This window comes from Zingiber officinale, chromosome 4A, assembly GCF_018446385.1.
Source record: "Zingiber officinale cultivar Zhangliang chromosome 4A, Zo_v1.1, whole genome shotgun sequence".
NCBI classification, from domain to species: domain Eukaryota; kingdom Viridiplantae; phylum Streptophyta; class Magnoliopsida; order Zingiberales; family Zingiberaceae; genus Zingiber; species Zingiber officinale.
The window spans coordinates 5,698,209-5,710,656 of record NC_055992.1 but is presented as its reverse complement, the minus strand read 5'-3'; the positions used below and the strand labels follow the sequence as shown (position 1 = coordinate 5,710,656).

At 46.0% G+C, this 12,448-nt stretch overlaps 2 protein-coding genes across 3 annotated transcripts; one reads left to right on the top strand and one right to left on the bottom strand.

The window, feature by feature from the left end:
* Positions 1 to 130: 130 nt before the first annotated feature.
* On the bottom strand, positions 131 to 1,243 carry LOC121969380. The gene is made up of 2 exons (XM_042519460.1): positions 822 to 1,243; positions 131 to 743 (listed from the first exon to the last, which is right to left on the bottom strand). The coding sequence occupies exons 1-2, from the start codon at positions 1,087 to 1,089 to the stop codon at positions 253 to 255; spliced, it is 759 nt and encodes a 252-aa protein (XP_042375394.1). The 5' UTR covers positions 1,090 to 1,243; the 3' UTR covers positions 131 to 252.
* Positions 1,244 to 5,959: 4,716 nt separating this feature from the next.
* LOC121969379 (bZIP transcription factor TGA10-like) lies at positions 5,960 to 9,596 on the top strand. Of its 2 annotated transcripts, none has more exons than XM_042519457.1 (11): positions 5,960 to 6,362; positions 6,707 to 6,807; positions 7,229 to 7,290; positions 7,403 to 7,552; positions 7,624 to 7,689; positions 7,780 to 7,839; positions 7,934 to 8,011; positions 8,094 to 8,169; positions 8,230 to 8,504; positions 8,752 to 8,994; positions 9,078 to 9,596. In XM_042519457.1, the coding sequence occupies exons 1-11, from the start codon at positions 6,220 to 6,222 to the stop codon at positions 9,225 to 9,227; spliced, it is 1,404 nt and encodes a 467-aa protein (XP_042375391.1). In that variant the 5' UTR covers positions 5,960 to 6,219; the 3' UTR covers positions 9,228 to 9,596. The 2 variants fall into 2 exon arrangements, with proteins under 2 accessions (XP_042375391.1, XP_042375392.1); XM_042519458.1 differs by having other exon boundaries at positions 9,082 to 9,224.
* Positions 9,597 to 12,448: the final 2,852 nt, after the last annotated feature.

Here is a 12,448-nt window from a genome sequence, read left to right as displayed (position 1 = left end):
GTGGATTAAAATCACATTTTTAATAAAATATTAATTAAAATATAATCAAGTTAAGACAACTTGTACGACAATATAAAAGACAAACTTCTTATAGTAATCAATATAATAATTTGATACAAAGCCATGATTCTTAATACAAACACAACAATGACTTATTAACTTCCATGCATATTAACAACTCATCGAGCAAGTCCTTACAATTATATAGTTAATTAGCACTTAATCATAAAATTAATCACGCGCTTATATTAATTACTTCTCCTCGATGACGTCACCTCTGATGGTCGTACCTCTTCCAATGCTGTCGACGAAGGCCTCCCCGATTCCTTCTCCGATCCCCTCGATCAACCCCCCGATGATCCCGAACAGAGCCTGCGTCGCCACCCTCGCCGCCGCGCCGAGCTTGCTGGGCTTCTCCGGCGGCGACCTGAACCCGTGGGCGAGCAGCCCGTTCACCGAGTCCTTGGCGCAGGCCGCGTGCAGAGAGTACCCGCACGCCGCGCACCGGTACGCCAGGCCGGACCTCTTCCTCTGGCACAGACCGCAAGCCGCCGCCGCCGCCGGCGGCGAGAGGGCCAGCGCCAGCGGGTGCTGATGCAGCGCCGGGAAGTTCATCTCCGCGCGCATCGCGGCGCAACAGGGGTGCATCTCGAAGCCGCACGAGGCGGCGGTGCACCGGAAGGCGAAGCCCCTGGCGGCTCTGCCGCAGACGTCGCATGACCTCGGACGAAGAAACCCGCCGCCTTCGTCATTAATTAAAATCAATATCTAAGAATTAATTAAATTCAGTAATTAATTAATTAATATTAACTGGGCTCGACCTGTTTTGGCGAAGAAGGCGAGCTGGTGGTCGGGGTGGAAGGGATGGTGCCGCAGAGCCGGAGGAGCGAGGGCGCAGAAGTCGTGCAGGTCGAAGCCGCAGCAAGTCTGGCACCGGAAGCGGCTGCCGGCGCCGTACTCCTTGCAGCCGGCGCAGGTGAAGAGGTAGGGCGAATCGACTTGGGTGAGCATGTGGAAGGGGTGGGTGAAGTGGAAGACCCCTCTCTGTTCCCCGGCCTGCAACCTCTCTGCCGAGGGCCGACGATCCATGCCGCCGATGCAAACACTGGATCATCCGATCATCCATGCATGAATATATATAAGCTGAAGAAAAGCTACCGTCGATCGAGTGAATTGCTTTTGCACATGTTTGTGTCAGTGAGGTCGATCGATGCTGAATGATGAATCACGAACGTCGTTCACAGCTGTTGTGTAAATCTCACCGATCACTGCTTAATTGTTAATCGACAGATATATATATATATATAGACAATTAATATTAAATACGAAAAAGATGTTTGGAAAAGGGATTCTTATTCGATTCTGATCGAGTGACAAATAATGTGATTAATTGAGCATGTATGGATGAGCTATTTCTGCATTTCAAATGGGTGCTTGAAAAGGTGGTGTGATGTTGATGAAAGGCTGCATGAGTTTGGTCATCGGAGATTTTACCGCCTTTTTTTGATGCCGGTGATTGTTGCATACAGCTCGGCTCCTTGTGCAATTCACAGGAATATACAGCTGCTCTGTTTAATCCTTAATAAACAAAGAAAAGTGAAACAATATTAATTCACATATACGTTTGATTCAAAAGATGTTATTTCTTTGTTAGGTTATTATTGTTCCGGTCTACGATCGACGGTCGGATGAGAGGTATGGGAGATCAAGCTAAAGAGGTCCGAGAGATCAAGTCGGAGAGGTTTGGGAGACCGAGCTGGAAAAATATAGGAGATTCAATGGGAGAGGTTTGGGAGACCAGTTGGGAGAGGTCTATGCATGAGATCAGGCTTGAGAGATTTGGGAGATCGAGCTGGAGAGGTCTAGGAGACTAGGTCAGAGAGGTCCGACCTGTTTGGTTTATGAAAAGGATCATTGACTTTGATCTCGTCCAGAAACTAAGTCGGATGAAGATAGGCCTTGTTGTGCAGAAAGTTGACGGAGAGTCGTTGAAGCGCTGGATCTACAGGTACCCTCCTGGAAAGGTTCACACCGGCGGTCGAAGGCGATAAATGACCAGGACGATGACACTGTTGCTCTGCACACACTCAGACGAATCCACCAATCGTTAGAGACCAGAAACTAGAGAAAAATCCCCGGGGCAGGCCCTCCGACGCTCAAGTCAGGTACTTTTTCTCCAGAAATCACAGAGAAAGGACGAAAAGTAAAAACTAGTGAGAAATGACGAGTAAGCGTACCTGCATAAGAGACAAGGCATCCCTTTTTATACTGCAACGGAAGTTTCTGGGTCTGACAGGTGTCAGGGAATGTCGGCTGTCAGGCTTTGTTTGACGGTGATTGACACGTGGCTCTTCTTAATAGGCTGGCGGCAAAACCGAAGGTGTATTGAGCTCCGACTGTTGGCATATTCCCTGACACCTTGATTATTCTCTGACATTCTCTGACAAGCGGTTACGATTCTTTAGCTGATTTGTCCTGTAGTGCCTGAATGATGAGCCTGCGTTCCGAGATCTGGACCCGCCCTTGCTTTTATATATTATTATCCTTGACTTGTATGCCCCGATCTGTATTAAACTTGTATCCAGACCTGCCTTTGTCATCCGCTATCTCCGGTTTGCACATCTCGATCGGTAAGCTAAATTTATGTCCTGACCTGTTTACTGTTCACTGCTATCCATGACTTGTACATCCCTACCTACATGCTGGGTCTGTGCCAGACCTCTGATCTTTGGCTTGGATGTCCCGACCTGCACGCCCAGTCTGTGTCCAGACCTGTGATCCTTGGCTTGGATGTCCCGACATGCACGCTGGGTCTGTGTCAGACCTCTGATCCTTGGCTTAGATGTCCCGATCTACACGTCAGGTCTGTGTCCCGACCTGCACGCCAGGTCTATGTCCCGACCTGTGATCCTTGGCTTGGATATCCCGACCTGCACGCTAGGTCTGTGCCAGACCTCTGATCTTTGGCTTGGATATCCCGACCTGCACGCCCAGTCTGTGTCCAGACCTGTGATCCTTGGCTTGGATGTCCCGACAAGCACGCTGGGTCTGTGCCAGACCTCTGATCCTTGGCTTGGATGTCCCGACCTGCACGCCAGGTCTGTGTCCCGACCTGTGATCCTTGGCTTGGATATCCCGACCTGCACGCTGGGTCTGTGCCAGACCTCTGATCCTTAGCTTGGATATCCCGACATGCACGCTAGGTCTGTGCCAGACCTCTGATCCTTGGCTTGGATGTCCCGACCTGCACGCCAGGTCTGTGTCCCGACCTGTGATCCTTGGCTTGGATATCCCGACATGCCCGCGGGGTCTGTGTCCAGACCCGTTTGTTTGTAATCTCAGTCCTCAGCTATACCTGGCCCGCGGGCCCGTTTATTACCCACTGTCGGGGCTGGTCTTATAATCCTCTCCTTTGACCGCCCTGACCGCTGAGACTTTGACTTTGGCCACATAAGCTTGACTTTTGACCTCCCTTCTGTTCATGTCAGTTTGACTGCTGACCGGCCGCGAAAGCTTGACTTCTGACCTTTCTGACCTCCACATCAGCTTGACTGCTGACCGGCCACAGAGGCTTGACTTCTAACCTTCCTGACCTCCAGGTCAGCTTGACTTCTGCCCCTCTTGCGGCCTTGACTAATAACCACATCATTCCATCGACCCCACAAAATATGCACCATATCAGACTTATAAAAGAAAAATATTTCTATTGATATCAGGAGGTAGAGCCTAAAAGTAAATAATATAATACTATTATGAAAATATCATAATTCTTTCTGTCCTAACATTTTCAATTCTCAACAATACTTCTTGTTTTTTAAAGGATGTGTCTTAATTGTTAATGCAACAATTTGAAACTCGGCCCAAAAGCCCATATATATTATCGGCCCATTATGCTACGAATTCTTCTTTTTTTTAAATTGATTTTTGATTTTTCTACACGATTGACTCCTTCCCCCCTTTCCATCTGCCCTCCCAAGTAAACAGAGCTGCTCGATGATGGGTAGTTGGGCGGATGGTCGCACCCACCGAATAGAAATAAAAATATGGGAAGCCTCTCACTGTCCAAAGCATAAACTAATATTATTTTAACACTATCAAATGAACTGCTACATTAATTTCATCTCAAAACTTGATTTCTTAATTCAAGTGAATGCAAATTAAAGCACGATTAAACTGAATTTCCAGTCGCTAAATTTATTTTTCTCTTTAAATTTGGTTCGAGTTTAACTTGAACTTGGATTCCTCTAGATGAAACATCAATTTTTTTTTACAAATATTTAAGTTGTAATGAGCTACTGGTGCATTTGCTTGTCTTCCTCTTCAAGGGAGTGGGTGGTGTACCTTGGCATCCCTCTCATGATAGCCCAAGCCAAGTCTCCATAAACTAACTTACGATCCGATAAAAGTCTTCGTTAACAAATAATTTTTGTGGGGACAATTCGTAAAATATGTTTAGATATTACCTAATCCAATTATCTTTCATTTCCCACATGAGCTAAACAATTTCTCATAACCAAGAAGAAAATGACACAAGGTTAGCCTTCCTCCCTTTGAATATTTCAAAATAGTAGAACTACTTCGATGGATGGCGACACTAGGAAAAACTAATGCATTATTTTAGGCAAAAATGTTGGGGTTGAAAACTATATGATGTCTTTATCAAACCTCAATTTATTACAAACGGGTCAATGTCCAAGAAAGAAACAGATATAGTGAAGTGGTTAATCAACAAATGTACTTGATAGCTACTTAATCGATTGTCTTGTATCATATGGTGCGTGTCTTATTTTGATTTCCGTTCGAGTTCTTCCGCGAGCATGTCAACCTTATTATCGCGGCGATGAGATTTACGCGAGAGTTCTTATGCTAAATGTTGTTTCCTCGGTCTTGATCATCTACTACAAAATCAAAGTCGATAATTTTACATGGAGATGAGACTTTGGTATGACTCGAGTATTGAATTTTCCAAATTTGTCCAACGCACTAAATTACAAGGAAACGAATCTATGGCATTACGAGCAGCCTTTCCTTATTTTGACAAAATCTTAATTTAAATCTTTTTTTAGACGAAACAAATACGAATGCTTAATTGATTCCATATTTAATTTAATTTTTAATACTCTAAATCTTTTGGGAGTTGTTGGAACGACGGCATCAGCTAAACCATGCAGTTTCCGGTGGGTCCCGCCACCCTCTTTTTTACCCACTTCCTGCAGTTTTACATTGGCCCCAGACTCGCTGGTTCATTAGTGGGTAATGATAGGGTAATAAAACTCGGGTGGCCGATCCTCTCGGTCTGATTAGGTAGATATGGGCCGTTTCGTTCTGGGCCCCATCTATCCGGACTCGTGTGTTCAACGGCCCAACACAAAAAAATTAGGACGTGGAGGCCACTTGGCGTTCGAAGAGTGGCTAGGTTCCCGTGACCCCTGACGCCGAGTTGCGGACGGGATCCCACCCCAAGTGGAATGACGAAATTGCCCCCATCTTCTTTTCTGTAAATATATTTATTTTTCCGAGGAGAAATTGCAACGATTTCCGCCCCTTTTAGAAGAGGAAAGGGACGAAAACCAGCGAACGTGCCATAAGTTGTCAAACCCTCCATTTAATTCCAGTTTCATAATCAATAAAGATCGAAAAAGAATTCCAAATAGTCCAAAGTCCATCTACTACTCGAATTCATTACGAGCATGCAGACAACCGGAAAGAAATCGAGTTAAATTTCAACAAAAAAATTAAAAAAAAAAAAAACCAGCGGCGTAGCCAACGAGGGCAAAATGGTCCGTCCGAGAGGAAAAGCAGGTCACCGCTGGGCCTGCCCGCGTTCCCTGTTCGGTTATGGCGGTAACTTTACCGCCCTCCTCCTCTTTTATATATTTAGAAAAATGAAAAATAATAATAATAAAAAAGCGGAGTTGGACCTTTAAAAAATGGTTCACGCCTTCAAAGTCTTGATGTTTTCGGTAAAACTACTACTTATAGCTGGCGCAGCTGAATTTCACGATCTGTAGGAGAGGAAGAGAGAAGGGGAAATTATCAAGCTTTCTTGTGGCACTCGAGGAGCGAAGGAAGGAGGTTCATATATTGAAGCAAATGAGTAAAGAAAGGAGGCGGCCGTTTCGCCATTAATGGGCTGTTTTGGCCGAAGCAGGAAAGGAAGAAGCAGGGAAGGAAAGAGAAAAAAGGAAGCGGCAAAAGGTGGGGAATTAATACTATTTGATGGCCAACAAGGGCAGCTCCGGCGGCCATGGCTACCAGCACCACCAAACAGAGCAGCAGCAGCATCAGCAGCAGCAGATCTCCTTCGCCATGATTCATCCTTCTTCTTCCTCCTCCTCCTCGTCCATGCACGCAAGCTTCATGTACTCCTCTCGCCAGCGTTTTTAGCTCAACTATTCTTCTCCTTTTTTTTCTTCTATCTGATTATGTGAGCTTTTGGTTGGGATATGTGGCGAGGATTGACAATAAAAAAGATCAAAGTCTGACTTAAAAAGATGATTTTTTTTTACCCCTGTTTTTTTTTTCTTCCAAAAGATAAGCTAGGTTCTACTTTTGTGGTGTAGAGTCAGTACCTTCAGATGACTATTATGCATACAGGAATTTTGGTAGCTAGAAAACAAACTCGATTACTCTTTAATTAAACGTGTTTCATGTTAAAAAGATTCAATCTTTCCTAATCATTCGTAATTCTAAACCGCTGCTGCAGGAGAAGCAAGGAGAGCACTGGAGCTTATGACTTGGGAGAGTTGGATCAAGCTTTGTTCATGTACTTAGATGGGCAGGATCACTCAGTTCAAGAACAAAGACGTGAGTCTTCTACACATCTTAATTCCATGGTTAAATGTTATTGATCACTTAGCAATTAACCTAAAGGTAGGATGGGAATCAAATAGCTGTTGAGATTCCTCTCAGAAAATCTTTTCTCAGGTCATGAGAAATCATGGCTTGCAGATATCCCCGTACTGCATGCAACCTGATCACCAGATTTTTACTGAAAAAAAAAACCCCAAAAATCTCATAATTAATCACCCTGGAAATTCTCACACTTTCCTCTTCTTCCTTCCTTCCTTCCTTCTGGTTCAAGTATTCAAGTATCCGTAATGATTATGTGTGAGGGAACAAAAGCTGATCGATATAATTCCATATGAGGAAATTATTCTCCCTTGGCAAGTGCAGCTCGAGGGGTTTTAATTAATGCTTGCAGGGTGGTTTAATTTCATGTGTGCAGAGACGTTGAACATTTTCCCTTCCCAACCTATGCACGTAGAGCCACCCTCCAATAGCTACAAGGTACGCCGATCGATCGAGCTGCAAGAACTCCACTTCTAAGTCTTCTGTGGTGGTTGCGTAGTTAGTAGAGTTCATGTGGTATTTAAGTCTTTCGTCAATAACCAATCCGCAGGGAGGTGGAATAAGTCTGGCATCTCCATCAAGCAGTGGCTCCAAGAAGTCCAACTCGGAGCAGGCCATGGAGTTGGCCAACTCCAAGAAATTAGATTCTCCTCCTGCTTTGCCTCATGACCACGCCAAGGACTCCAAATCAGCAGTCAAGGTGAAAAGTCTCTGTGTGTATGAATTCTCTCAGCCCTTGTTAATTTGTTGCTCTTTCATACTTGGATTCAGAAGGAAGGGAGCAGAAAGGGAGCTACTGGAGCAGATCATGAAGGCCCCAAGACGCCGGATCCTAAAGTGAGTCGATTAATCTGATCTGAAAAAAGGTCTACAAATTCAAGAAATCAGATAGCCTTTTTTGATTTCTGATTGAAATTAATTCTGCAGACCTTGAGGAGGCTGGCTCAGAATAGGGAAGCTGCGAGGAAAAGCAGGCTGAGGAAGAAGGTCAATCGTCTCGGGATTAGTTGAACAATTTTGTGTGTTTTTTTAGACAAAAAAAAATTAATATTTCTTTTGTTAATTCGTCGTCTCTTTACAGGCTTATATTCAACAGCTCGAGACAAGTAGGATCAAGCTCTCTCAGATCGAGCAGGAGCTTCATAGAGCTAGATCACAAGTGTGTTATATATGATTAATTACTAGAAATTTAATTTCGATCGAGCTAGGACGAAATTTAAGTATGTTTGAGATTGATGTAGGGATTACTATACGGTGGCGGAGCTGGAGCTCTCCTCGGCGATGGACTTCCTTCCGGAGTCGGCGGGCTTAGCTCAGGTATAAACAAATTAATAGAGAATATGAATGCGCGATCGATTAACGGTTGATGATGATCAGATGCGGCGGCGATGTTCGACATGGAGTACGGGAGGTGGCTGGAGGAGCACCACCGGCTGATGATGGAGCTGCGGGCGGCTGTGCAGGAGCACCCGCCGGAGAACAAGCTGCGAGTGTTCGTCGACAGCTGCGTGGCGCACTACGACCAGATGGCGAGCCTGAAGAGCATGGTGATCAAGACCGACGTGTTCCACCTCCTCTCCGGCACCTGGCTCACCCCCGCCGAACGATGCTCCATGTGGATGGGCGGTTTCCGGCCATCCGACCTCCTCAAGGTCCGCCTTCCAACTCTCTCAATAATGCAACCGTTGCACCATTAATTAAATAATTAAAAAGGACAATTATTAATTAATTAATTAATTAATTCTTTTTTCCAACAGTAGTTAATTGATGATCAAATTAGTTAAAATTTCTAGGCATGGTCATAAAGTGGCCATAAAGTAGTGTTTGTCTCATTGAGGAAACTAGAAAGAAAGAAAGGAGTGTTGTTGGTTTGATTTGATTCGATTCGGTTCAATTCAGATGTTGCTGAGTCACATCGAGCCGCTGACGGAGCAGCAACTGCTGGCAGTGTGCGGGCTGCAGCAGTCGACGCACGAGACGGAGGAGGCGCTGAGCCAGGGGCACGGGGCGCTGAACCAGTCGCTGCTGGACACCGTCACCTCCGACGGGCTGAGCTGCGGCGCCTCCGACGTCGGCAACTACATGGGCCAGATGGTCGCCGCCATGAACAAGCTCGCCACCCTGGAAGAATTCGTTCGCCAAGTAATTAATTAATTAATTAATTAATATTTAATTAAGCTGATCTCAGATCACGTACCGATATAATATTGCGTGCATGCGTCCAGGCAGATCACTTGAGGCAGCAGACGCTTCACCGGCTTTACCAGTTTCTGACGACGAGGCAGATGGCGCGGTGCTTGCTGGCCGTCGCCGAGTACTTCCACCGCCTCCGCGCGCTCAGCTCCCTGTGGGTGGCTCGCCCGAGACAGGAGTGACATGGATGCCCACCGCCATAAACGTCGTGACTCCTTCGATCGATGTCTTGCGAGAGGATCGTGCAAACTGTTTCTTGGCTTGTAGACATGCAGTAGACGTAGCGGGCATGCACGTCCGGGACTGCTGCGGCTGGCCTGCGTACGATCTGTAGGACAGGCAGTTGGCACAGAGAGGAACAGAGGTCCATTTTCAGTATTAATATATATATATAATTATATGTGTACAAGGGCGTATGTAAGTAATTAACTAGTACGTATATAGCTCTAGATAATACACTGAAGTATGAGAAATAATATAATCCCGTCCATGTTATTAGATGGCTATTTTAATACGAGGAAATTTAAATGCCAACTAATTAAGTGTGATCCTATTTGATATATGAGACGAATCGTTGGATAAGATGGATGGAATATTAATTGAATCAGGATGTCTGGAAGGGGTATGCTGAGATGATTTCTATATTGACTAAGTCGTCAGAAGTCCTCTAGGTCAACGCTACATGCAGTCAACGACCGGATTGCCCTGGTCCCTGGTACCCCGATACTCGAGACAAATCCAACGAATAAATAAGTAATAGATTAGGACATAAAATAATGAAATATGTATAGAATATGAACGAAGGACGTACCCTACCCCAGAGGCGCCCTCGGGTAGATCGGTGAGCTAGTTGGGACGTTGCTCGAGTTGTTGTGACCCGGAAGAACAGGTGACTCTGAGCCAGATGAAAAGTTGGATCTGACGGCGCTTAGCCAAGCACGACCTGGATCCGGCTGGAAGACGACACATAGACCGGGATATGACATCGGCACGCAGGGCGGGATATGACTTCGGCACCCAGGCCGAGATTGGACACTGACACATAGATCGGGATAGAACATCGACACGTAAACCGGTATATGACACTGACACGTAGGTTGGGATAAAACATTGACGCATAGGTCGAGAGATAATAGTGACGCAAATGCCAAAACACCACATTGGCACAAAGCTAGAACGCAATAGGTCAAATCAGAACACAACGACAGCGATGATTCGGAAGCCCGAAGGCGTATGATAGTGTGGATGGCCAAAGGTGGCCTACGATGAGGCGGCAAGAGAGGTGGTGCTGTGGCATCCTGAAGGAGATCGCCAATGGGTGGCTGTGGACGTCGGAAAGGACGGAGATAGAGGTAGCGCTTGTCTGCCGTCGTCCAGTACTGGAAGCGCCTGCAAATGTCGACATGTCAAGGGAGAAGTAGACGACACGCGTGGCAGCGGCCTGACCCACAGTGAGGACTGCGAGCGGCTCGTAGCAGTGGCCGGAATGCTGCTGCGGTGGGCGACGAGGCAACGAGGGAGAAGGAGGAGCGGGGCTTGGCGTGAAAGTGAGGGCAGTGAAGTGCGATGACAATGCCCACGATGTTGGAGTGAATCGTAGTTGGCAAGCGAAAGCAACGGTGCTAGAGGTGACGGTGTCTCACGGGAGAGAGAAGAGGAGAGGCGATGCCAATTGGCAATGTCATCGGCGTGAGTGAATCTAAAGGGGGAAGAGAGGAGAGGCTCTGTCCATCTCTCCTCTATGTCCAACAATGGCTGCGTGTCCCGCGGGAGACGACAGGGAGAAGTAGCATGGGCGAGATCCCGACAGCATGAAGAGGAGGCGGCCACGTAGCGACGTTGTCGATCCCAACGACATCGGCGTAGAGAAGGGAGGGGGCGTCGGTACGCATGGCTGCAGTGGCGGCGTTGGGAGGAAGAAAAGGAGGGGAACAACGACCGACGCCGACAAGGAAAGGAGCGTGAGGAGGAAGTCGGCCCCCTCCTCTGTGTCGGCAGAGAAAACATGAAGAAGGGTTGTGTGTCCTTGGCAGCGGAGAAGAAAACTAACGTAGCCCCCTTTTTCTCACGGTGAAAAGTGCCTTAAAAATGGGTGTTACAGTAAAATAATCGAAATGCCCCTCACTTTTCTTCTAATTCCTCTTAAGTCCCTAAGCTATATCCACATCAAAGCGAATTAAGCTTATTAACATGGTGGATATCAAGTGTGTGTACCTATGAGTCAAGAGTCAAGAGCCGAATTGTTAGTTAAAATTCATTAGATCAAATCCGCTTGAGTCAGTTTCGAGCTCAAGGCAGAGTGAGCGGGGGTAAGTCGGGTTCACTTAGCCAGTGAAGCCCCAAGAGATTCGAACCTAGACAAGTTAGATCAACCATCGCTTGAAGTTAAGCTTGCCTAAAGAACTAACTCTTATTCAATTGTCACACTCATAAAGCACGACCCAAGCTGATCTACCACGCTATACCTCTACAAGTCTGGTGCTACAAGCTCGATCTCTAAATGTCTGGAATTCCAAGATAACCCTTACAGGTCTGATACTATAAGCTCGACCTTTACAAGCTTGGCACTCCAGACTGAGCTCTCCAGACCCCCTACAACTCTGTTATTCTACTTTAGACCTCCACAACTCTGTTACTCCCCACTATGTAAATATCCTATGAAAGTTTTGATGTGGTCAACCAGTTAAGTTAAGTTTTGTTATGTTTGACCTTGTGTCTAAGTGTGTAGGAGCTTAGGAGCACAAGAAAGTCAAGTGAAAGACGCAGCTAGCGAGAATAATGGCACGAGAAAGAGTTAATGGGCTCGGTGCGTCTAATGAATGAGGTGTTGCGGAAGAGTACGCTGACAAACGAGAAGGAATTACACAGTATTTCTGAGGAACAAGAATTTGTAGTGAAAGATTGCTCGAGAATGAAGATCAACTAAGGAGTTTACCTTACATGAATAGTAGTGAATGCACCTTCTAGCCGGTTGAAGGAGTTGAAATCCTCTGTCCCAAAAATGATGTGTCCCCGTGTCACCTCGCTGATTGGATGGGCTAAATCACATCTCAAGGATACAGTGCACATCACGAGGATGTCATGATCGTCCAATCAGCGAGGGGACACGAGGACACATCATTTTTGAGACAGAGGATCTCAACTACGGTTAAAGGCGCCTTCCTTAGCCATTAGCCGAAGATAAAACCTTATATTCGGCAGATAAAGTTTTCCACTCGAAGGCGCCTCGAATCTATTGGATCAATACGTACGTAAGAGGGGGGTGAATCACGTGATTTAAAAAAAAAACTAGTTTTGTCTATTTTAAAATCACAAGTATGTGCAGCGAAAAATACGTATGAAATCAGAATTTAAAAGACACGAGAAACACACAAGCAGTTTACTTGGTTTAGAGCCTTTGGTG